Below are 26004 nucleotides of genomic sequence, written 5' to 3'. Positions count from 1 at the left end.
CAAGTATCCAGCTCAGTTCTATAGAAAAGTGGACTCCTTTTCCAACACAATGCTTTGTGTAAATGACAGTTAAAACTGGCCCGAGCTCCAGACTGTTCCATTTCAGCCTTGAGTATACAAGTTTACAACCTCTTAGTTGTTCATATCCTTTTATGCAGCCCACCAGATGTGCAAGACACTCCATTACCTACCAAGATTTTCAGTAGTTGGGGGTTTTGCCCTTAAGTGGCTTAGACTTTTTTGTGGGGGACACCAGGGAAATGAACCCAGGGGTACTAAACCACTGAGTCACATCCTCAGCCCTTTTTTTGTTTTGAGACAGAGTCTAAGTTACTTAGGGCCTTGCTAAATATCTGAGACTGGCTTTGAACAAGACTTGTCTTGCCTCAGCCTCCCAAACCGCTGGGATTACAGGAATGTGCCACCATATCTGGTTCAGTGGTTTAGACTTGAATGAAAAACCTTAGTTGGGTAAATCTCCAGTACAAAGTATTCTAAACAAATGAATCTAACCAGTGCATGTTAACCTTTTGTAGGCTTTTGACTCTTTGGAGAACCATAAAATCTTACCATCATTCTCCCTAAAATGTACAAATACATCTATAAAAACACAATCTTCTATACATAAAGAGCAGCCTTTGGGTTCAACAGAGAAGGCACATGACTCCAAAGGCTCTATGACATGCCAATGTTCCCACAATCCCTGCTGATACTGAGATGTATAATCATGGAAGGAGTAGGTCTCTCCTTGATCTGGCACCCATAATTTAGATCTTCACCTTCTGACTCAGATTTATTTTCCAAAGGTAGAGCTGAGTTAGGGATTATTCAACCCACCTGCTTACCTGTGAGATACCAAAAAAGTGTTGGTCATGAAAACTGTGTCATTTGTTGACTGCTGTACCTCTTCCAAAAGCACATCTGCCATTGTACATTGCAGCAGGCGTGGGAGCTCCTCATTTCGGTCCCCATCAAACATGCCATATACAGCTCCAACCCCCTCTGCAAAGTTATCCATTGCTAGGGAAGACACACATAGCCTAGAATAGAAAGATAAGAAATACAATCATCAAAGAAAGCTTCTGGTAAACAATTATTCCTCAGGGAGCATCCTTTTAAAAACTGGTTATTTGCGGGGCACATTGATGCATGACTATTATCCAAGCCAACTCAGGAGGCTGGGGCAGGAGGATTGGAAGTTCAAGGCCAGCCCAGGCAACTTAGCAAGACCCTATCTCAAAATAAAGCGGGGGGGGAGGGCTGTGGTAGTATCTCAGTAGTAAATGCACCACTGAATTCAAACCCCAGGACCAAAAGTAAATAAATAATTATTATCTGAAGGTAGAGAAGAATGTGGTAAATCTTAAATTTATACATGAAAAATGTCCCCAGAAGTAAGCAGCATTTGTAAGACCTGATGTCCTAAGAAAAGGTGAAATTCAGTCCCATTCACGGGCAATTTACACAGCTTTGCAAGGCCGTTAAAGGCTGGCAAGGTGACATATGTTCCTGTAGAAGTGATTAGAGACTGGCTTCATTGATGTTGTCTGTCAATTCCAAAGACCATCACAGCATACCTATGGTTGAAGTTGGGTTTAGTATTCCTTGCAGGAAGGAAGAATGCACACCATGGAATCCTGGACTGTATAAAAAGAGGGTGCTGGAAAGAACCTAGTATAGGATGTGGGCTTTGGATGGGTCACTTTTGGGAGAGTCTGAGAAATGGAGGATCATATCACATTGTAGGCTATCAGAAATCGGGGCAATTACAGAGTTGAGTCCCTCAATAAATCTTATCAACAGAGAAGGAAAATTAGCATGAGGAAAGAGCTGTGAGGGGGCTGCTGGGTATTCTGTGGCCTGCACATTCATTTTGTTTACTTTACCTGAGTCTCAGGGATCTTATCTGATGGTGACATTCTGTGATTTGTTTATGCACAACAGAACTACTGTGGCCCAGCTGTGAGCATCAGCCCAGTCCCCAGATGGCAGGAGCTGCTTTTTTTCTTTCTTAGCCTCTATGGCCGACATACTCACTTATTTCTCTGTCCTGCCATCTCAGCCAGTCCATGGCTCCAGAAGGTTGATGTAACGGTAGAATCTGTGGCTGGCAATGGTTTTTGATCAATTTTCAGGGTTGTGATGTGGCTGTAGAAGGAAAGAAGGTTAGACCATATTGTCTATTATCTTTTAAAAAACAATAACATGTTTTTATAAAACAATCTCTTGAAAGACTAAGATGTATTTCCAGACAGGCTAAAAGAAAGTAGTATGATGAACCTGCTGGCTTGGATGCAGAATAAAGGAAAGGGATAGGAGGAAAAACAGAGACAAATATCATTACAATTAATGGGACATGTAAGTTTCAGCCAACCATCTACTTATTTTAAGTATTGTAATACAATAAAGCCTTGGTGCATAAATTAACATATATTGTCTCTCAGATGTTGTAATGTGACCTGTGTCACCTAAAATATCTGTGCCTTCCATGTAAAAATATTCCACATGGCGCTTAGTTGTACATAAATAGACTGACTATGAAATAGAACATCCATTTATAGCTGAATCAAAATCAAAGAAGAGAACCTAAGGTCTTTCTGATCTAATTCATTCTGTTCCTTTAATTAACTGAGAGTCCACAGTCCTAAAGAAGACCCACAGATGATTGGTGGGCCTCTAGACACATGTGGATTTAATTTCAGATTGTTTTCCCCACCTAAACATGTCCAGTGTCTTGTGTTCCAGAACCAGGTTCGTGTTTCCAGTTAGGTCAAGGTCTTGTAACGTAGCAGGCAGAGCCTCTGGAATTAGAATTTCTGTCAAGTCGTTGCAACTTAGGTCTACAAACTGAGAAGAAACAGAAATCAAAATAAAATAAATTCTAGTTTAGTTCTTTATTTCCAATACTCAATCTCCTATTATATCTTCTAAGGATAACTTAGTTTCTTCCCAGGAATGAATTAAGCATACTTGAATTCCAATCTGAGTATGTTAGAATATTATTTCTTCCTTATAAAAGAACAATCTCATTCACACTCCTTTCTTCTTCCTTCTAAGAAGAGAAGCATCTCTGGACTGGGGACATGACCCACAGTTGCCTGGCAAGTGTGAGGCAGGTTCTAACCCAGCACACACACCCCCACCCTGCTTCAAAAAAAGGCATCTCATTCACATGCTGGCTATTTCCCCCACCAGGACTTCTTCCAGCACATCAAATTACCTGGATCTGAGGCAACTGCAATATTTCTGGGAAAATGCTGATGTTGTTAGAGTGTGCAACAAGGGTGTGCAGCCTTCTGCAGTTGGCTATGGTTGTAGGAATGGTTTTAAGCTTGTTGCCACTTAAGTTCAGTTCCTCCAATTGCTCCAATTTATTTAGTTTACTGAAAAAGAAATATCAAAATACCACATTACACCAAAACAACAACAGCTGCCAAGTAAGTGCTATTTTACAGCCCCTGAGCATGGAAGGCCAGCTTGGTGTACTTGAGAGGACTGGACCTCAGAGGACTAGTGATAGGAAACAACTGGACACCAGTCAGGCATAGGCTCTCCACCATAACTGGCTCTGCTATCTTTGTACCTGATCTCCCACTCAAGTGTGTTTCGAGGGCTAACAGTGCCCTTGATTTTCTGAAAGCTGTTGAACACACACATCTTCCTGTTATCTAACTTGCAAGGAGCTGAAAAAGCATGGGTCTATTGTTGAGAGATTAATTCTAGTCCTTGCTTCACCACTAATTAGCTATATTAGTAGATAACAAGTATAGTAATATCAAACAGACCTCAACAGCCTCAGCTATAAAATGAAGAAATTGTACTAAATCATCACCAAGATTCCTTTCAGATTTAAATTTCTAGTTACCTATTCAAAACCTAATTTATCTCCACTAAATATTTATCAGGCTCTTGTTTGTACACACAGCACTATGCGTGGGACTCAAAGTGCTCCTAAAACCAACACCCTTATCCAGAATACAAATTGCTCTAATTTATTGGTTTAAAAAATTATAAAAATAAATTGCTATAATATGGAAAAAAAGTTCAGAAAATAATTAGCAATAAACTAGCAACCTGAAAGAGTAATTATTATAATTTTGTTGAATTTCCTACCAAATTTCTCAAATGAGTATTTGTTTTACATTAATTTCATGTCCTATCTTTCACAAATATTCTATTGCTAAAAAATCCACAAATATTTTTAACTAAAAAATTTTCTTTAGTACAATAATGCATAATCACTAAAATAAATGAGAAAATGGAAAATAGAAAAAAAAAACCCTCTTAATTCTGCTACCAGAGATAATCCCTGATGACATTTTGGTAGATAGTATTCTTGTCTTTAAAGCATAAAACTGTATTTTTCAAATTTTAAAAATGATGTAATATTAAAGATGAATTGTTTTATAACTTTTGTGTGTGATTAGTACTAGGAATTAATCTCAGGAGTGGTTTACCACTGAGTTACAACCCCAGCCCTCTTTATTTTTTTAGTTTGAATCAGAGTCTTGCTAAATTGCCTAAACTAGTCTTAAACTTATAATCCTGCAGGCTGAGTAGTTGGGATTACAAGTGTGCACCACCATGCCTGAATTATTACTTATTTTTTTAACTTAATATATTTTAAACATTCCCATGTCCAATTTTCATGCTTTGCCCTTATGCTACTTCCTACCTTGATTTTTCTAACTTGTAAATAGAATTGCAGTATTCATATCTTAATCAGCTTCTTTCCAAGTACCCACAACTGTGATAGATTCTGAAAATTGTCCAAAAGAAAGAAGATTTGAATTGTACCTGAGTTTTAATATTGTTCAGGAAATGCCCTGATAGAGGACTGCTACTCAATATAAAATTAGCATGTTCTTAAATACATGGCTCCTAAATTCCATTTAGTTTTATAATTGGATCACTCTAATTTTGTGTCATCTCTTCCTATTTCTCATCTTTACTACTTTTTATTTTCATTTTCTTTCACATGTTTTCAGTTTTATATTAGCCTGCTTTTGATCCCTCCAACAAGAGTGTCATCAAATTGGGTGAGAGTCATTAGTTTCAGAACAGAAAATCTGGTATTATTCATCAGTTTCACAAATGAATATATTCTGTCAGTGGTCTATCAATGAGGCTACTTAAATTAATGTGGTAAGATTTTAAGAGATCTACTACATCCTAAAATTAAGATTCTACATTCAATTTAAATGTCACTGTTTGAACTATTTCAAGAAAATAACCGAGTTCATACTGTTTGTCTTCTTTTTTCTTTTTTTGGGCAGGGGGTGGTGGTCCCAGGGATTGAATTCAGGGGCACTCGACCACTAAGCCACATCCCCAGCCCCATTTTGTATTTTATTTAGAGACAGGATCTCACTGAGTTGCTTAATGCCTTGTTTTTGCTGAGACTGGCTTTGAACTTGCAATTCTCCTGCCTCGGCCTCCCAGCCACTGGGTTAGCCTCCCGAGCTGCTGGGCTGTTTGTTATCTTAAACTCTATTCTCATTTCATGAATGTTCAAGAACCTTTAATATTTTAATAATTAAACTCATTTTTTTCTGAATTTATCACATTTCCAAGAAAATCTGCAAAATCAGAATCATGCAAATTATATTAAACATTGTATAATTTTATGACATTTAATTCAAATTGTATCATGACATTTCCCCCATGTTCTTACTTATAAAAGCATAATTTTTAATTACTAATTTCATGGTATAGATGGATTTTTCTGGTGTAAAATTGTTTTTTAATCAAGTGTATTTTGAAAGATATTTCTCTACCAACACTGTCTAAAACTTTGAGAGCCTTAACCATCTCTCTTGTCTTCTTACAGAGTAGCCTGGCTAGCTTCTGTTCATCTCTTCCTCCAGGCCTCACCCACCCCAAGCTCTGTGTAGCAGAGCTGGCAACCTGTGCCCATCTTTAACACCTTGCATTAGTCACACTGTATAGCAACTGCCCAGATACTTGTGTATTTCCTCAATATGGCTCTAGATTCCTTGAGAACCAACTAGTACCTAGTATCTGGCATACAGTAGGCATCTTATATATACATATATATGCATATAGTAAACAGACAACAATATTTGTAATACAGTGCTAAAAAGATAAAAGAAAAAAATTATCTTCAGAATTTCTTTATTTCATAAGGTTGTACTTTCCCAGGTTGAACATTCTCAGACAATTATTAAATGATTAGAACTAAAAATTAAACACATTTTAACCATAATTTCTCTTGGTACTGGTATTTAATAACTGGTTACAAACTATTAAGATGAGATTTTTTCCTTTGGGACTAGTGAAATCACAGTATCAGTAAGCCAGTCAACTTATAAAGGAAATGTCACAGTTAGAAACCTATGATTTAGTCTGACAAATGCAGAATTATTATTATGATCCCAAAGCATAACATTTTACATTCATTCACCTTGCGGGAAAGGTCTGTAGCTGGTTGTTTGCGAGGTGCAAGATTCGCAGGTGTGGATGCCCCACAAGGACAGGTATGCACTGATCTGTGAGGAGGTTGCTGGTCAGGTAAAGCAGCTGCAGCACACTCAGACTCTCCTCCCCAGCACAGGCAGAAGGTAAAGACTCCAGACTGTTTGCAGATGCATTCAAGTATCTGAGACTGACAGAACACACAAAATTCATCATTTCCTTTGTGTTTGTTGCCACCTTCTATAGAAACCATCATGCTCCCTCAGTAAGGAATGCTGCCATTCCAAGCTCCCAAACTCACAAAACAACAACAACAACAACAACAAAATACCACTTTCTCCAGGTATTTTACTCTAATTGAATCTATCCAAACCAAAGTTCCTTTTACTCGATTATGCAAGCCAACGACAGGAGAAATAATATGGTGTGACTATTTTCCCAGGTTTCTGCAGTAATCCAACTCTAACGTAGCCTCATCTATTACCATCTGTATGTCTACTGAAAGGACATTATTATTGCATTCTATGTTCACAGATATCTAAATTATGAAGACACGCTTCAGAAAAAATTGTCTGGTTTTAACAACATCATTATTTATTTAATCAATCCCATAATAATCCCCTAATAATGGATATATATGCTGTTTGCATTTCTATTATAGACACTGTAATGAACACTTTTGGGTCCTTACCTAGTTATTTCTATAGGATACATTTCTAGAAACAGAATTTATGGAATCAAAGGATATATATTTTAAAGATTTCTTAAACATATTGTTAAACTGGGCTCCAGAAAGACTATACCAAATTGCACTCCCTTAAGATGAATGCAAGACTGCCAGTGCACTCGCACTTTTGCCAACACTGAAAGTATCATAATTCAGGTTAATCTGTGCCAATCTCTTAGGTAAAACATGATATGACTTAAGAATTTCCCAGTATGGTGTTTACTATGCATAGAGTATTCTTGATAAAAGGAAGCCAATATTCTTAAATTTGTGTGTTCTTAAATCTTCTTCATGTTGTAATGATCCACATCCCTAATTAGCTTTTAAATTACTGAGGGTAGTTAGTGTGTGTCTGCCATGTCTTTATCCTAAAATTGTTCTGTGCAGTCAGTATAAAATAAATTGATAGCTTCACATAGCTAAGTGACTTCTTTACTACAGATTCTAAGATTGTAAACTAATTTTTTTTTTTTTGTACCAGGGATTGAACTCAGAGGCAATCAACCACTGAGCCACATCCACAACCCTATTCTGTATTTTATTTAGAGATAAGGTCTCACTGAGTTGCTTAGCATCTTGCTTTTGCTGAGGCTGGCTTTGAACTCACAATCCTCCTGCCTCAGCCTCCCCAGCTGCTGGGGTTACAGGTGTGCAACACCACACCCAGCAGACTGTAAACTAATTTTATTAATACTGCATAACTAAATGCAGTGTCACATATTACTAATAAATACTTGTTAACTAACCACTGCATCAAGTCTCCACACAAATTTTTCCAAAGCAAAATTTCCTTCAAAATATTAGAATCTCCAAAGAGTTTATTCTGAGGAATAACCAACCAAGGATATTATACATAAAGAGCTATATGTTACTAAACAGAAAAAAACTTGTAGGATAAATGTTTTGTGGTTTTTATTTTGTGGTATAGGCAAAGGGCTAGGCAAGTAATTTTTCTAGCTGCATCCCAATCCTTTTTATTTTTTCAGACAGGTCTAAATTTCTCAGGCTAACTTCAAACTTTCTGCTTCAGCCTCCCAAGTAACTAAGAATACAGATGTATACCACCACACCCTATCTAAATGCTTTCTGTATGTTTCATGTAACCCTGTGTTAAATTACTACTGCTCATCTGTTTTCTTCATATCTCTAAATTAATGACAGTACTGTGTTCTTCATATTTTGGAAAAAAACAGTTTTAGCTGTGGAGCTAACCTAGGTGCCCTTCAACAAATGATGAATGGATTAAAAATGTGATATATCAAATGGTGTGACTCTATTTTGTGTACAACCAGAGTCATGAAAAATTGTGCTCCATATGTGTAATATGAATTGAAATGCATTCTGCTGTCATATATAACAAATTAAAATAAATTTAAAGAGAAAAAATATTTTAAAAAAGAGAAATGTGATGTGTGTGTGTATGTGAGTATATATAAAATGGACTATTACTCAGCCATAAAGAAGAATGACTTTAGGACTTTTGCTGGTAAATGGATGGATCTAGAGACTAACATGCTAAATAAAATAAGCCAATCCCCAAACACCAAAGGCTAACTGCTCTCTCTGATATGTGGATTCCAACACACAGAGGGAAGGAAGAATACAAATTCAGTGGATTAGGCAAAAAGGAAGGAAGGGAAGGGAGTAGGGATGGGTATAGGATAGATAGTAGAATGAATTGGACATAACTTCCTATGAATACACCACCAGTGAAACTCTACATTGTGTACAACCACAAGAATGGGACCCTAATTAGAATAAGTTATACTCCATGCATGTATAATATGTCAAAATATACTCAACTGTTGTATATCTCTAAAAAGAGCAAATAAAAATAAATAAAAAGTTTTCCTGGACTGGGGATGTAGTTCAATGGTAGAACACTTGTCTAGCATGAGTGAGACCCTGGGTTTGAGTTCCAGAACCATAAAAAAAGACAAGAACAGTGACTAAAAAAAAAAAAAAGGTGGCATTTAAAGATAACATACACATTAGGTAAACCTGATTAAAGATCTTAAAATACAAATAATCTATTTGTTAATTTACAAGGAGATGAGAAACAATACGTTTTGGAAGGGTATTACCTTTAAATGCATAGTTTTCAAAGTAGGTAGCCAAAAAAGTTGTGCAAATATGGATGCAATTCGAAGATGGTTTGGCAAAGCTAGAATTAAGTTGATTTTAGCCATGTCCTTTCCTGCACAATGCAAAAGCTGAAAATTGCTCAAACAAGCTATATCTAAATGTTGCAATTTCTCTTTAAATGTCATAACTGTATTCATTTTCTGCAATGAAAGTGTGAACTTTCCCAACCAATCTGAAACTGTTTACAACAAAAAAACTTAAGTGTTTGATGGTTATGACTTTGAGTTAAAGATTACTACCACATGAAACACTGCCATATTTTCTTTCATTAAAAACTGCAATCAAGGGCTGGGGTTGTGGCTCAAGCGGTAGCGCGCTCGCCTGGCATGCGTGCGGCCGGGTTCGATCCTCAGCACCACATACCAACAAAGATGTTGTGCCCGCTGAAAACTAAAAAAAATAAATATTAAAAAAAAAAAAAACTGCAATCAAGGGGCTGGGGTTGTAGCTTAGAGGTAGAGCGCTCACCTAGCATGTGCGAGGCCCTGGGTTCGATACTCAGCACCACATAAAAATAAATAAACAAAATAAAGGCACTGTGTCCAACTACATCTAAAAAATAAATATTAAAAAAAAAAAAAAAAAAAACCCTGCAACCAAGGGCTGGGGCTGTAGCTCAGTGGAGCTGTAGCTCAATGGTAGAGCGCCTGCCTCGCACATGTGAGGCACTGAGTTCGATCCTCAGCACTACATAAAAATAAAGATATTGTGTCCATCTGCAACTAAAAAAAAATTTAAAAAAAAACTGCAACCAAGTCTCCACCCACAGTTATTTATCAGATAAATACAGTTCCAAAAATCACTCCAATGACAAATCAATGCAATGCGTTCAATCAATGATTTTGTTCTTTTAAAACATAAATCCTCTGGTACTCACTTTAAGGCCTTGGAGAAGAGGGTGTCCGGCAACTTGGTGAGAACATTATGCTGGATATCCAGCACCTCCAGAGGGATGTGCTCCACTAGCACCGGAAGGCTGTGGACATGATTGTGTCCCACCATCAGTTTCCTAAGACTCAAGCTACTCAGAATTCTAAGGGGGATGGTACAAAGAAACAAATAAGAACTTACTTATATCTTTCTTTCTAAGTATGTCCTGAGCTATTTAATAAAGTCAAACAATCATTAGAAACACACTGCTTCTAGATTGTACAATCACCAACAAGTGCCTGAGCATTATCCACCATGTAGAATAGAAGGAAGTCACTAAAACTCATTCTGAGAAAGAGTGAATTCAGAAAGATAAGCAACAGAGAGGAGATCTAAACTAAAACATTTTCTAGAATAAATATATTTAGATTCTAAGTCTAGATAGCATTTATTAATATTAAAAATTCAGTATATTTACTAATATTAATAACAATTTAATAAATTCATAATAAAAATATCATTACCATAAAAACTATTAAGTGCTTAAAATGTGCTAGGCCATTTAATAATGAAATTCAGAAAGATTAAGTGACTTTGCTTTGCCAAAGATCTCACATTTAATATTAAACAATACAGTCTGGATTTGAACTATAGTCTGATTCTAGAAGTTGTGTTCAGACCTACCATGCTACAAAGGCTCTAGTTTAACTTAAGATCCTGCAAGTACACATTTTACATCTTGATGCTTCTGAACACATAAAAATACTCCTCCCAACATTCTGCCAAGCACCACTCTTTCCCTTCCACTTAGAGAAATCCCACCACCTGGTAAAGGTCAACTTGAATACCACATTCATGAAGCATTCTCTAATTCTTCTGAATTTTAAAACAATTTATACTGATTCATGATTATCAGAGCAGATACTTGCAGGGCACAGTGGTGCACACCTGTAATCTCAATGGCTGGGGAGGCTGAGATAGGAGAATTGTGAGTTCAAAACCAGCCTCAGCATAAGCAAGGTGCTAAGCATCTCAGTGAGACCCTGTCAGTGGTTGAGGGCCCCTGAGTTCAATCCATGGCACCCAAAAAAAGAAGGGGTAAAAAAAAAAAAGAGCAGAGACTCTGCAGTAAGTGACTACATTCAAATGTCAGCTCTCATTGCTTCCTGGTTATATGTTAGATGAGTTACCTAACTGCTCCTTGGTCTCCTCATTTAAAAGATGAGGATGACAGTACCTATAATAAGGTTTATGACTAGGTAAGATCATAAAAGTGAAGTTCTTAGAACACTATTCAGTTCATAATAACTCTTCCTATAAAATTAACTATTATTACCATCATATCACTAACACATACCAGCAAATCTTTGAACATTTGATCACAGTTATCAGTATGCATGTCACACAATCCTTTAAGTTTCTTATCATTTGCATTAGCCATCACTATATCCCTCTTTGCACATCACATCATCTCAAAGTCAACTGAACTAACCCAAATCTAGGGAAATAGTTAAATACACACAATACACACACACACACATTCTCTATCTCCCTCCCTCCCTCCCTCCCCTCCCCCCTCTCTCTCTCTCCCCCCTCTCTCTCTCTCTCTCTCTCTCTCTCTCTCTCTCTATATATATATATATATATATATATATATATATACTTATGCATACATACCGCATAGGAACTTCTGTGAGAAGATTATAGCTCACATCTAGTATTTCCAGCTTCTTTGCTTCACAAGCCCAGTCTGGAACACACTCTAATAGGTTTCTGCATTAAATAAATAAGTAAGTAAATAAATAAATAAATAGATAGATAAATAGATGGTATCATTTAAGATGACAAGTTGTTATGGTTTCGATCCTCAATGTGCTGAAGATTGATTACCACCCAGCAGCACCACTGGAAGGTGCTGGAATCCTTAGGAGGTGGGGCCTAGTGGAAGGAAGTTAGGTCATTGGGGCGTGTGCCCTTGAAGGAGATAATGAGACCCTGGCCCCTTCCTCCCTCTCTCTTTGCTTCCTGGCTCCTATAAGTTGAGCAACTTCTTCCACCATGCACTGCTGTTGTTATGTTCTGCCACACAGGGCCAAGCAACCATGGACTGAAACGGTGAGCAAAGATAAACCTTTCCTCCTTTTTTATCTCAGGTATTTTGTCACAACTATAGAAATCTGACAAATGGAACTCTTCTCATGGACTAAAATGTATCTGTTAACCAGCCTACAAGCCCTTTAGGGACATCCTCTGGGACATCCCCTGGTAAACTACCTGGAATACAGTAAGTAATCTAGAGAATGATGTTAAATTGGAAGAGTGGGGAGAGACAAGTATCTGAATATACCGAGTAATACTGGATCAACTTTGTTACATGTTTAAAGAAGGTAATGTAGCTTTTAACAGTAGGAAATCATACATGTAGTGGGATGGGATGAGGGAGAGATGCAGAAAGATTTAGTGGAAATGGAATTTTAAAATCTTTGCAGATGAGTAGGAATTCCACTGGTAATGAAGGGGGAAAAAAGAAGCAAATTCCCAGGAAAATTAACACACTGAATAATGTGGAGGCAGGGACAAGAAGTAACTAGTGGGGGAAGAGTTTCAACTCAAATATTAGTTTTGTTTTCAGATGCAACCTAGTATCTCTAGGCCTCAAGGTCTCTATCAATTGACAGGTTGATGCAATAAGGCAGAATGATGCAAGTGATACATAAGAGAAACACAGATACTGCTAGACAACTTAGTGAAGGCAACACTTTGCCTGAAATAGACCATGGCAAGCTCTCTAGGAAATAAGGTTAGTATTTGAGGAATGTTTTATCATGACCTTATATGAGGAGCACATTCCAAGCAAGGGTGCCAACATAAGCCAGAGCACAGAGAGAAGGAAAGAAATGATGTGACACATGAAGAGAATAACAAGCAGTCTGGTGATGTTGGAACAGTAAGTGGCGGGAGACAAAGCAGGAAAATGAGGCTGCAACCAGAACCAAACCATGTCGGAATGGCTGCGACTTGATCCTGCAAGTACAGGATCACTGAAGGATACATCAAGAAGTGAACAGACTAGGGGATAGGAAAGGTAGCAGAATACAACAGTCACTAATATACCATTATGTAAAAATGTGAGTGTGTAACCGATGTGATTCTGCAATTTGTATTTGGGGTAAAAATGGGAGTTCATAACCCACTTGAGTCAAATGTATGAAAGATGATATATCATGAGCTTTGTAATGTTTTGAACAACCAATAAAAAAAAGAAGAAGGAAAAAAAAAAGAAGTGAACAGACAACATAAGCTTTGCACTTCAACTCGGTCACCATGGAGTCTGGCTGACATGGTTCTATTGGTAAAAGGAAAACTAATGAGAATTCCAGACAACAAACAATACAAGCCTAATATATAGTTAGAGGGCACCAAAGGTGAGGAGAAGGAATTATAGAAATATTTGAGAGGTAAAAATTAAAATGACTGAAAATGAATTAGATGTGAGGAAAAAAGCAGAAGGAAGAATTAAAAATTTTCACCTTCTGCCCAAATGATAAGGGAAGAAGATAATGCCAAAATCTGTAAAATACACAAGACCAAACAAGATAAGGCAGGTAAAAGGAGTGGACAATGAGTTTAATTTTGCAAATATCTGATGCACCTGGGAAGGTACACATTAAAATATCTAGCACAAAATTGGACACATGGGTCTGAGCCTGAGAAAAGGGAACCTGGGCTGGAAATCTAAGTGATAATAATAATTGAGTATAGCTGAAATTACTGAAGTAAATGAGATTGAAAAATGACAGGTGCAGAGGACCAAAGATAGAACAGTGGGAATGAATAACCTTTAAAGGGTTAGCTGAGGAAGAGGAATATTCAAAACAGAGAACCAGCAGATAATGTGACATGAAAAAACACAGATTGTATTAACTAGCTAAAGAAACAGTATGTTTGAAGAAAAGACAGCAAGGGTCAACACAGAAAATTTCCACAAAAGAAAGTCTAACGTGAGCTACTGATGGGATAGGATACAGACAATGAGGAAACTGAGCCAACAAATGCAAATAACTCTTGAGAAATTTGCATAAGGGGATGAGAGTAAATAGAAAGTAGTTAGATGGGCTGTAAGGTAAACTAACTTTTTTGTTTATTAAGAGATATAAATGTGTATAAAGACTGAGAAAAAGGAAGACACTGAACACACATGAGATAGGAGGAAGAGGACAGCAACTAATAGAGCAAGTACAGAGCAGTGGGAGCAGATAGGGTCAGAGGCCTATTATAGATAGCCGGACTGGCCTTGAACAGAGGAAAGAAGCTAAGAATGGATGAGTCTTCTGGAGCGTGTAATCCTCCTGCCTCAGCATCCTGAGTAGGTGGAATTACAGGCGTGTACTATCATACCCAGCTCACATGGGATTTTGTTAGGAAGAAATGGATGGAATCTAAAATAATAGCTTGTTAATAATAATAATAATAAAGTAACAACAAAAAGAAACTTGGTCTGATACTATGTATTTTACATCTAGTATCTCATGTAATCTTTGCAACAGCTCTGACCATACAAGGACCATGCCCACTTCCCTTCAACCTGCTTGAAGCCTTCTTGAAACATCTTCAAGCATCACAGCACTTATAATGCGGCCCTGTTTCTGCTTGTCTGTTGATCTCTCTACTAGACTGTGAATTCAACAGAGTTCTGAATTCCTAACACAGTGTTAAAAATGAATGAATAAAAGAATACAGTGAAACTCATGGTAAAAGGAAAACTAATGAGAATTCCAGACAACAAACGATACAAGCCTAATGTATAGTTAGAGGGCACCAACCAGCATGAGTAGGGAAGTCCTGACTAGTCCTCGCCAAAGTTGTTTCCAAAAATCAGGCCAAGATGGGTAACAAGAATAGCAAAAAACTAAAAATAGAATTTTAAAAGTTTTTCAAATCACTATCTAAATATCAAGAATTACAGTCAAAAAAAGAAGAAGAAAATTGTGTCATTTGCAGGAAAATGGATGGAACTTGAGAACATTATGTTAAGATAAATAAGCCAAGGGTTGTATGTTTTATCTCAGAAAGATGTGGATGGGAGTGGGGGAGTCTCATGAAAATCAAAGGGAGGTCACCAGAATGGAGTTCAGAGAGTCAATAGATCAGGGGTGGGAGATAGGAAAGGGGAAATACTAGGGAATGATATTGGTCACATTATATTGGGTGCATATGCAATGGAATACATACTAACAAATCCTACCATTATGCACAACTATAATGCACCAACAAAAAAAATGGAAAAAAAAATCAAGAATTACCTAATTCTAGTTGACAAAAAGAAAATCACTACCATGAAGATGATGGGATACCTTTGTTCTATCTCTTCCTACACCCACAGTCTTTAAGGAGGAATAGTTAACAGGCACCTTTCCATTCCAAGAGGATCTTCCCTTTAACTGTATACACTACAGTCATTAGATTTATTCCTCTAACTCATCCTTTTGCCTTTCTCCAGGTTATCCACACATCTCAATATATTTAGATTTCTTGTACCTCAAAATTGTTAGAGAATACACACATCTCTCTTAATTCGTAAGGATCAAACATGCTCCCACCTTCACAAGACACTCACCGGGAGAGCTCCAAAGAAGTGAGGAGACTGGGCACCGGGTAGACATTTACTGCAGTCAGTCCTATCAAAAATCAAACAGATATTAATGAAGGTCTCTGAAAAAGAAAGCAACTTGTAGTAAACACAGGAAAAGAAGCTTAGTGAAATCACTGAAACAAACTGATGTCTTCTGAGATGACTAAAGATAACAACTACCAGGAAGCTCATTTTGACTAACTGCTTGATCCCAATTTGTTTTGAAAAACAAATCTTTAACTAATTGAAGGACTATGTGTAAAGCACTGGATTTATAATGGATCTGGCAGTTATTAAATGTTAACTACTTAGTGTTTTAACTTGAAAAAATTAATAACTGAATTTTTGCTGGCAATATCTAAACTTTAATAATTAATGTATAACATAAATACAGAATAATCTTAAGTGTCACAAATCATCCGTGGGTTGGATGTGGATTTTCACGTATGGAAGCCTTGTCGATAGGGACATCTGGTGTCTGGGAATGGCCAGTGGACATTTCTTCTGATCAACTGCCCAAGCACAATGTGAATCTCTTTCCTGCTCTGCCATGGCCCACACAAGCACCTGAGATGTGTGTGACCTGCACCAAGATGTCAATCAACCTACTGACTGAAAGACATCATGAAGCTAGACTCCGCCCTTGAAACCTTACCCCTACCTTTGATATAGCCCCTTTTCCTTTTCCCTTTGTCTAGTTCCAGAACCCATGTAGACTAGATTTATCAGGGGCTTTGCATTCTGCAAATATATTTCTGAGTATTTTTATTTTATGACTTACTAATTATCTAAGATTGTAAGTTTTAGGGTATCTTGGACTATTCTGGGAAGGAAAAAGGACTCCTTAATGAGATGCTGGCCATCCCCTCCCTCGAAACTTAAAGTGTAGAAATCACTGAATTTTCACAAGCTGAATCAATACCCAGATCAAGAAATGATGTTATCAGCTCCCAGAAAGATCCGCTCACCTCCTTTTCCACTCACTGATCATCAAGGGCAACATTAATTACCCTGACTCTGAATACCACAGAAGGCCTACTTATATAAGCAAATGCATACAGTATGTCTAAGTTTCTGGTCTGGTTTTGTTCACTCCATGTTACACTTGTGAGATTTGTTCATACTGAAGCATATGGTTATAATTCATTCATTCTCCTGCCTGAATGAAGTTTTTGTGTGTGAATGAATATACTACAACTTATTTACTCACTTAAGAAATGATGGGCATTTAAGTCTTTTCCAGAGTAACGATGAACAGTGGTTCCATGAATATTTTTGTCCATATCTTTATGAACTAATATCAGCACTTATTTGAGTATGAACCTAGGAAAGGAACTCCTAGGTACACTGTACATGTTCAAGTTTTTTTGTTTTGTTTTGGTACTGGAGATTCAACCCAGGGGCACTCAACCACTAAGCCATATCCCCAGCCCTTATTTATTTATTTTTGTATTTTAGAGACAGGGTCTAACTGAGTTGGTTAGTGCCTCGCTAGTTGCTGAGGCTGGCGTTGAGCTTGCATCCTCCTGCCCTAGCCTCCTAAGCCACTGGGATTATAAGCATGAGCCACTATGCTAGGCACATGGTCAGAAACTACTGAATAGTTTTCTGAAGTGGCTCTACTAATTCCCATTCTCATCAGCTGCCACACTATTTTCAGGCTCTCATTCTAAGCATTCTGGTAGGTATATAGTGTCATTACCTAGGAGTTTTCAATTTGCATATCCCTAATACTTAGTAAAGCTGAGTGCCTTTTATAAAAAAGTTAACTGATCATCTGGCTAACTTTTTTTGTAAAGCTAGGTTCTTTATTTTATAATTATTTTGTAATTGTTTATGTGAATTCTTCCATGTTGTAGAATTTAAGGATTCTTTAATCAGAGGGCTAACCTCGAATAAGCCCCATTTAGAACACTGCTATGACAGAATTTCCAGAACTAAGAACTGCTTATACATCAATGTCTTTTGCAGTAGGGCCAGGCATTTGGACTTTCCAGACACATTATAGACACAGATGGACCTGATAAGGAATCTCTTCATGGCAATGACCTACTACCATATCACGGTATTGATATAAAGCACGAGTCAACACTCATCAATTTTGACCCTATTCTGAAAACTAACCTGAAACCACAATTTAGAGCTTCTATAACATGATAAAAGGCAAGGAAAACAGAAATTCTTAACTTTCTATTATCCTATATCTGTATTGACAGATACAGAAAAGCAAAGAAAATAAAATAATGAACATGTTCTCACCCATTATCCAAATTTCAACAAATCTACCCTCTGCCTTAATATGCTTCACTCTTTAAGAATTAAAATACTACACATATCAAAAGGTAAATATCCTCCTGAATATAAATTTTAGCATTTCCATGGAATCTTTCATGTTGTTATATCATAGGTAAAAGGAATATTTCTGTGTTTTAAATTTCAATAATTATAATAGTCCCATATAATTATGCACTTTTTTTGTTCAAAAATGTTTCTGAGAGCTAAGCATGGTGGCACACACCTGTAATCCCAGAGATGGGAGGTTGAGGTAGAAGGATCACAAGTTTGAGGCCAGCTTCTGCAACTTAGTGAGACCCTCAGCAACTTAGCAAGACCTCATCTCAAAATAAAAAATATAAAGGACTGGGGATATAACTCAGTGGTAAAGCACTCCTGGGTTCAATTCCCAGCACTAAAAAAAAATAAATAAATAAATAAAAAGTTTCTGACATTTATTCATACACAAAGACAATATATTCATTTCCATTGCTGAGCAATATTCTATTGCATAAACACATTACTACTGATTTGCTCATTTTCCATTAGTAGTCCTATTTTGTTCCTATTCTTTCACTATAACACAAACAACACTGTGGTGAACTTTTTGTACACATCTCCTTGTACATAGATAAGCATATCTGGGATATATTCCAAGAAGGTGACTACTAGGAATGGCTTATGTGGACCTTGGACTTCTCTCACATAGTCATACTGTCCTCCAAGATTTTAGAGTTGACCCTCACTGGCCGCACCTAAGGGCTTTTGAAGATGATTCTGCCCATCTTCGGTTATACTCAGCATTATCTTTTTTTTTCCTTTGATGAGTATAAAATCATATAATTTAAATTTGCATTTTTCTAAATATATGAAAAATGCTCATCATCTCTAGCAATCAGAGAAATGCAAATCTACTCTAAAATATCGTCTTATTTCAGTCAGAATGGCAGCTATTATGAAGACAAACAACAATAAGTGTTGGCAAGGATGTGGGGAAAAAGGCACACTCATACATTGCTGGTGGGACTGCAAATTGGTGCAGCCAATATGGAAAGCAGTATGGAGATTCCTTGGAAATCTGGGAATGGAACCACCATTTGACCCAGCTATTCCTCTCCTCAGATCATACCCAAAGGGCTTAAAAACAGCATACTACAGGGACATAGCCACATCAATGTTTATAGCAGCACAATTCACAACAGCTAAACTGTGGAGCCAACCTAGATGCCCTTCAGTGGATGAATGTATTTAAAAAAATGTGGCACATATACACAATGGAATTTTACTCAGCAATAAAAGAGAATAAAATCATGGCACTTGCAGGTAAATAGATGGCGTTGAGCAGATAATGCTAAGTGAAGTTAGCCAATCCCAAAAAAACAAATGCCAAATGTTTTCTCTGATATAAGGAGGCTGACTCACAATGGGGTAGGGAGAGGGAACATGGGATGAATAGATGAACTCTATATAGGGAAGAGGGGAGGGAGGAAGGGAAAGGAAGGAGGCAAGGGATTAGCAAGGATGGTGGAATGTGATGGACATCATTATCCAAAGTACATGTATGAAGACACAAATTGGGTGTCAACCTACTTTATATACAGAGATATGAAAAATTGTGGTATATATGTGTAGTAAGAATTGTAATGCAAAAAAAAGTACATGTATAAAGACATGAATTGGCGTGAACATACTTTATATAAAGATATGAAAAATTGTGCTCTATATGTGTTATAAGAATTACACTGTGTATGCTTCACTCTTTAAGAATTAAAATACTACACATATCAAAAGGTAAATATCCTCCTGAATATAATTAAAAAAATAAAATTAAAAAACAGAAAAAGAAATAAATTTGCATTTTTCTGACATTTAGTGAAATTAAACTTTTTTCCTTTCCTTCTTTAAACATAGAAAAAGTAATTATAACTTCTACAATAAGAATTCTCCATAAGAATAGCAACAACAGATAGGAAGCCCTTTACAAATATTCTTGGAACAATTCCCTAAAGGGGCTTCTCACTCTCAAACTGAGGTAGCACAAGCTTGCAGACCAGGAATTGGCAATTTTTTTTCTGTAAAAGTCTAATAGTAAATAGTTCAGGTTTTGTAGACCGTAGCAGTCTCTCCCACTACTACTCAATTCTGCTACTGTAATATGAAAGCAGTAATGCATAAACAATATGTAAATCTATCAGTGTGGCTATGTTCCAATAAAACTTTATGAATATAGACACTTAAGTTTCATATATAATTTTCCCATCATTAAGTATAGTTCTGATTTTTAAAAATCCAATCATTAAACCATTCTCTCTCTCTCTCTCTCTCTCTCTCTCTCTCTTTTTTTTTTTTTTGGCAAGGCGGTAACCAGAGATTGAACCCAGGGGTATTCAATCACTGAGCCACAACCCCAGTCCTTTTCTATATTTTATTTTGACACAGGTTTCCGCTGAATTGCTTAGGGCCTTGCTAAGTTGCTGAGGCTGGCTCTGAACTCAAGATCTCCCAAGCCACTGGGCAAACCATTGTTTATGAACTATACAAAAAGAGATTGAGGTTGAGCGCAGTGGCACATGCCTGTAATCCCAGCAGCTCAGGAGGCATCTCGATTTTGCTGAAGCTGGCTTTGAGTCCCCAGGACTCCCCAAACCCCACCAGAGAGAGAGAGAGAGGGCCAAAGTTAGCCCCTGGGCAATAGTTTGCCAACCTATTTTACACTCTTACTAATACTTGGTTTTGAATATATTTGTCCACACTCACTACTTTTAAAAATACCTCTTCTTATTTTTCTGTAGTGAGTCTTGCCATGTCTTTTCATGAACATCTCAGTCACCAGTGTTGACAACAAAGTTAAAACATAAAGCTTGGGCTGGGAATGTGGCTCAAGCGGTAGCGCGCTCACCTGGGGTGCGCGGGGCACTGGGTTTGATCCTCAGCACCACATAAAATAAAATAAAGATGTTGTGTCCACCGAAAACTAAAAAATAAATAAATATTTAAAAATTCTCTCTCTCTCTATTTAAAAAAAAAACAAAACATAAAGCTAAAGGCTGGGATTGTGGCTCAGAGGTGGGAGTGCTTGCCTAGCATGCATGAGGAACTGGATTTGATCCTCAGCAGCACATGAAAACACAATATATTGTGTCCACCTATAACTAAAAAATAAATATTAAGAAAAAAAACCCATAAAGCTAAGCTTCAACAAGTTCTATTTTGCAGAGACTGAGGACCACAGACACCATTATTCTTAGAAAGTTCACACAAGAAAGAGAAAAAAACAAGAGATTGGAGAGAGAACTCACTGTTTGAACTGGCATACAGAGTTCGAAGGGAGAAGCCACTGAGTGTCAGCTCCCTCAGCTGGTTCCGCTCACAATGCAGCTGTTCCAAGCTACATAAAGAGCTAAGATCCAAGTCAGTCAGTTGATTGTCCCGCAAATCCATGTGTGTGATGTATCTATTTCCCTCCAGATTTTCAATAACCACGGTATTCAAGTAATTCATCCTTAATATTCAAAAATAAGGAAATAATTAGAAATAAACTCTATTAAGTGTGCTTACCAAAAGAAATATGACAGTCCTATTTTCCCTCCTAAACCAACTAGGAATTTCACTACTTGACTCATTTTGCAAGGTACAGAAATAACCATAGATGGTTTATAACCAAAGAGCTCAAGGTGCAGCTAAATTAGACAATCCAGACTGGCAAATACGCATACAAATTCAATATAGAGAAGGAAAACATTTATATCCAAATACCTACTAAGGTTAGGTGGAAGCAAAAAAACGAGAAGATGAATATGCTTTTCAATGAATGGTAGCTAAGCAGTCGAAAAACAGCTCTTCTTCCTCCCGCTGCTGTAGGACTAATGACATGACACTAATGAAGAAAATAATTTGTATCTATACTGAAGGATTCAAAGGCAAACTTGAAACCTTGAAACCATGCTGACCAAATTATATTATTACATTGTGTATATGTATGAATATGTAACAATAAATCCCACTATTATATATAATTATAATGTACTAATAAAAAATACAGGAAAAAAAGTCCTCCATAATCCAAAAAAAGAAAAACTCTAAAAAAGGGCCTCTCAGTTCTTTTCTATACAAGTATATAATTCAAAGCACATGGGTCTGTTCTCATTTTCCTGTATTTCAATAATTCTGTCTTTTGCTACATTTTTACAAGGCATGTTAATAGCTCCCTGTAAATAATAGAACACTCAGGTGTCTTTTGCCACCTTCCTTTAGGAAAAGATTATTTAAAAATTTCTTAGTAGTGAAGCCTTGAACATTTCATTTATAATACAATGCTATTAAGAAGAAATTCAACGACTCAACAGAAAAATAGTTATTTACAGAAAATTACAAACCACTAATAATATGCACATAAAAAACATATTCAACCTCACCCCAGTAACTAAATGTTTATTATAACAAAATACTATTTCCCACCTTCTACTGACAATAAGGAAAAAGACTACTAAAAATCCAATGTAGATATGGATGAGAAAAAAAGAAAATTCTCATAAAATATTGCTGGAGGGTGAGAACCACCTCTGTCAAAAGCAATTTGATGCTTATCACGTGGTCCACCTATCTGACCCTTTATCTCTCTGCTAGTGGGTGATAAATTAAATTTTACTATAACTTGGAAAATATTTCTACAGTGTTCTAAAATCCCAATATTTTAAAGGAGTGTTTATAAAGAGAAGACATACAGGTCCACTGAAGTCAAGATAAAGAAGCTCTGGTAAAGAATGACCTCACCTTAAATCCACATGCTTGATATGGCTCATCCTGTTCAGCACCCCTAAGTTCAAGATTTCTAGGCAATTTCCTGCCATAACCACTTTATCTACCATTACGAGTTTCTCATAAACTTCAGGAATTTGACTAAAGTTGTTGAAGGAAATTCCAAGGGAGGAAAGCTGTTGCAGATTTCCCAATTCTTCAGGTAAAGTAGTCAGAAAGTTGCCATCAAGACAGAGGGTTTGAAGACTGCGGAGGGAGAAATAACAATCTACTTTAGGAAAGATCTTATTCAATTGCACAGAATTAGAGTTATGAATTCTGACTTAAGCCCTTCATTCATTATCAATCCCAAAACGGTAAAACCTCCTAACGCTCAACATACAGAAACTTAATAGATGACTTAGATACTACTTTCGAGGATGGGCCTTTGACATTGGAGTCAGGATCTCTGCTGGTCAAGTACAGGGACTGGTCATTACTGCAATCATGGAGATCAGAGATCGCCAGCATTAAAAACTGCTGCTAACTAGAGTTCTAATAACTTCATGACTTATTTCAATGCCAGCACTCAAAGTTCTACCTTCACTCAAAAATGCCAGACAGATTCCTTATTCTAAAAGAAAAAGAGCAATGTAGCAAAAGTTAGACACTTACTTTAGCAGACTGCCAATCTCACTTGGCAGGTCGTGAAACCCATTACAGGAAAGGTTGAGCTCAGTCAGGGTGGAAATCTCACACAGCAATACAGGAAACAACCCAAGTTTATTATGGGACAAGTTCAGGCCCTTCAGTTGAGAAAATCTAAAGGGCAAAGGCAAAAATCCATACTGTATTTCAAAAAGTCTGTCATATATCTTTAGAAGAGACATCAGTGGTCTTTCATGATCTATTTTAAATGATCTGTTTTAAGTGTCCATCCCAGAATTTGTTCCAAAAATATTTAATGAGCACTTACTACATGCCAAGCATGTGGGCAGAGGATACTAAAAGGACTAATGTGTAGTCCATGCTATCAAGGAAACCAGGTCTAGTGTGACAGGAATCTCTTTTCGATAAAAGGCAGAAAATCTAGGGCTGGGGATGTAGCTCAGCGATAGAGCACTTGCCTGGCATGTGCAGGGCCCTGTGTTCGATCCCCAGCCCTGCAAAACAAACAAACAAAAGGCAGAAAACTTGAAGAACAACTCATGCTGGACAATTCTATTGTATAAAGTCATACTTGGAATATTTTGTTATTAAATTTCTAACATGTAATCTAAAGTGGTTAAAAATTAATCAACTCACAGATACAAGAATAATTAACAAATATATAGATCAAATCCAATTCTAAAAAACTTATTTTTGGTCTGGGGTTGTGGTTCAGTGGTAGAGTGCTTGCCTTGCATGCGTGAACCACAGTACCACATAAAAAATAAATAAAGTTATTTTGTTCATCTCTAACTAAAAAAAAAATATCAAAAAAAAAAACAACTTCTGGGCTGGGGTTGTGCTCAGTGGCAGAGCACTTGCCTCGTGCAGGTGAAGCACTGGGTTCAATTCTCAGCACCACATAAAAAATGTAAACAAATAAAAGAAACGTATTGTGTCATCTATAACCAAAAATTTACAAATTAAAAAAAAAAAAACACTTCTTTTTTAATACCGAAATTATGTTGGTTCAAATGTCACTTGAAATGTACGGGCCAGTTGAGCTTGAACACACATATACAACAAGTGTTTTACTGTAATGTGTTATGATATGCAACATGAATTTTTAGTGCTTCTATTTTTGACTGTGGGAGTAAAAGTATCGAGACTGCTTTTCCAGAGATAGCATAATCATAAAGTGGATCCAAAGGAGTCACATGGAAGTGTCACTTTGTTGTTATAGAGTACAAGAGACAAGGCTGAGGTGTTCTCTATGACAAAATCCTATCACCTGTTCCTTGATCTGAATCCTTGGGACCTCATTCCAATGCTCTTCATCCATATTCCCAACTTGATTTCCAGATGACATGACCCTGATTACTGATTATTCCTTTGATTTGGTACCTTGACTCCAGAATTAATTAATCCATATCTATCTAGCAACTGCAATACTGGAGATTGAACCCAGCATGGTACATGCTAGGCAAGGGCTCTACTACTAAGGCAGTCTTTAGAATTTCTGATCAGAATTTCTCCCTTCCCCACCAAACCCATATAATCACTTCTACTGCATATTTACTCACAGTTATCCATTTTTTGCTTGTTTTGGTTTAGGTTTTGTTTTGTTTCTCTTCAGATGGGGTCTCACTATAATCCCCCAGGCTTGTCTCAAACTCATAAGCTGAAGTGATCCTTCTGCCTCAGACTTTCAGGTAGCTGGGATTACATACAGGCATGAACCACCATACCCAGATTTCAGCCCTCCAATTTTCAGTGGAGGAATGAAGCTGGATGAGTAAAATGTAGGAATGAGGGGACATACTCTAATAAAAGAGATGGAAAAATATATAGGTCATAGATCTGTAGAGTTGAAATGGCTCCTTTGTTAGAATTCTAAGAGAGGTTTCATCATTGAGCAGAGTTGGCAGGAGCAGGTACAAAGGAAAGATAAAGTCCTGCTTCTGGAATTCCTGAAATTAGGCCTGTCTGCTTGAAATCAATTAAATTTGATATTTTTTATTCAAAAGTTTTCATATACTGAATCTCTCAACTTAACATGGTTGCAGCTCATGTACCATTGTTAATAACTTATATAAAAAGATTATCCAAATCAATGACAATTCATTGTTGCCTCTATAACAGAACATTTGCATCTACCATCTGTTTTATGGGGAGGAATACAGAGGTGGGAAAATTATGTGAAAAATATTGCTTTTTCTTCAAAAATGAGTAGAAATTGCAGGGAAAAAAATATGTATGCACATATATATATATGTACAAACACATAATGAAATGTGCTATGGCTTGGGCATGGTTTGTCCCCCAAAGTTTCATATGCTAGAAACTTGGCCCTAGTGTGATAGAACTAAAAAGTGGTTGACTTTAAGAAGTGAGACCTAGTGGGAATAATGTCACCAGGGGTGCTACCCTTGGAAGGGACTAATGTTATTCTCATGAAGTAAATTACCTTCTACACGGAATGAATTATCATAAAAGAGCTAGCTTGACCCCCTGAACTCTTCTGGCCTCCTGTCTG

General features: G+C 37.0%; 1 protein-coding gene across 1 annotated transcript in view; it reads right to left on the bottom strand.

The window, feature by feature from the left end:
- The window catches only part of Phlpp2 (PH domain and leucine rich repeat protein phosphatase 2), a 66292-nt gene that overhangs the window by 5572 nt on the left and 34716 nt on the right, over positions 1-26004 (bottom strand). Inside the window, exons 7-17 of the mRNA XM_026399272.2 lie at positions 23496-23642; positions 22857-23087; positions 21383-21585; positions 15795-15855; positions 11855-11950; positions 10185-10340; positions 6425-6625; positions 3221-3383; positions 2717-2847; positions 2038-2148; positions 846-1040 (exon numbers count right to left, since the gene is read on the bottom strand). Of these exons, the coding sequence (XP_026255057.2) occupies positions 846-1040; positions 2038-2148; positions 2717-2847; positions 3221-3383; positions 6425-6625; positions 10185-10340; positions 11855-11950; positions 15795-15855; positions 21383-21585; positions 22857-23087; positions 23496-23642 (1695 nt within the window). The remainder of the gene's footprint in view (positions 1-845; positions 1041-2037; positions 2149-2716; positions 2848-3220; positions 3384-6424; positions 6626-10184; positions 10341-11854; positions 11951-15794; positions 15856-21382; positions 21586-22856; positions 23088-23495; positions 23643-26004) is intronic.

This window comes from Urocitellus parryii, chromosome 15, assembly GCF_045843805.1.
Source record: "Urocitellus parryii isolate mUroPar1 chromosome 15, mUroPar1.hap1, whole genome shotgun sequence".
NCBI classification, from domain to species: Eukaryota; Metazoa; Chordata; class Mammalia; order Rodentia; family Sciuridae; genus Urocitellus; species Urocitellus parryii.
The sequence above is the reverse complement of the archived record's forward strand: the minus strand, read 5'-3'. Positions and strand labels throughout refer to the sequence as shown.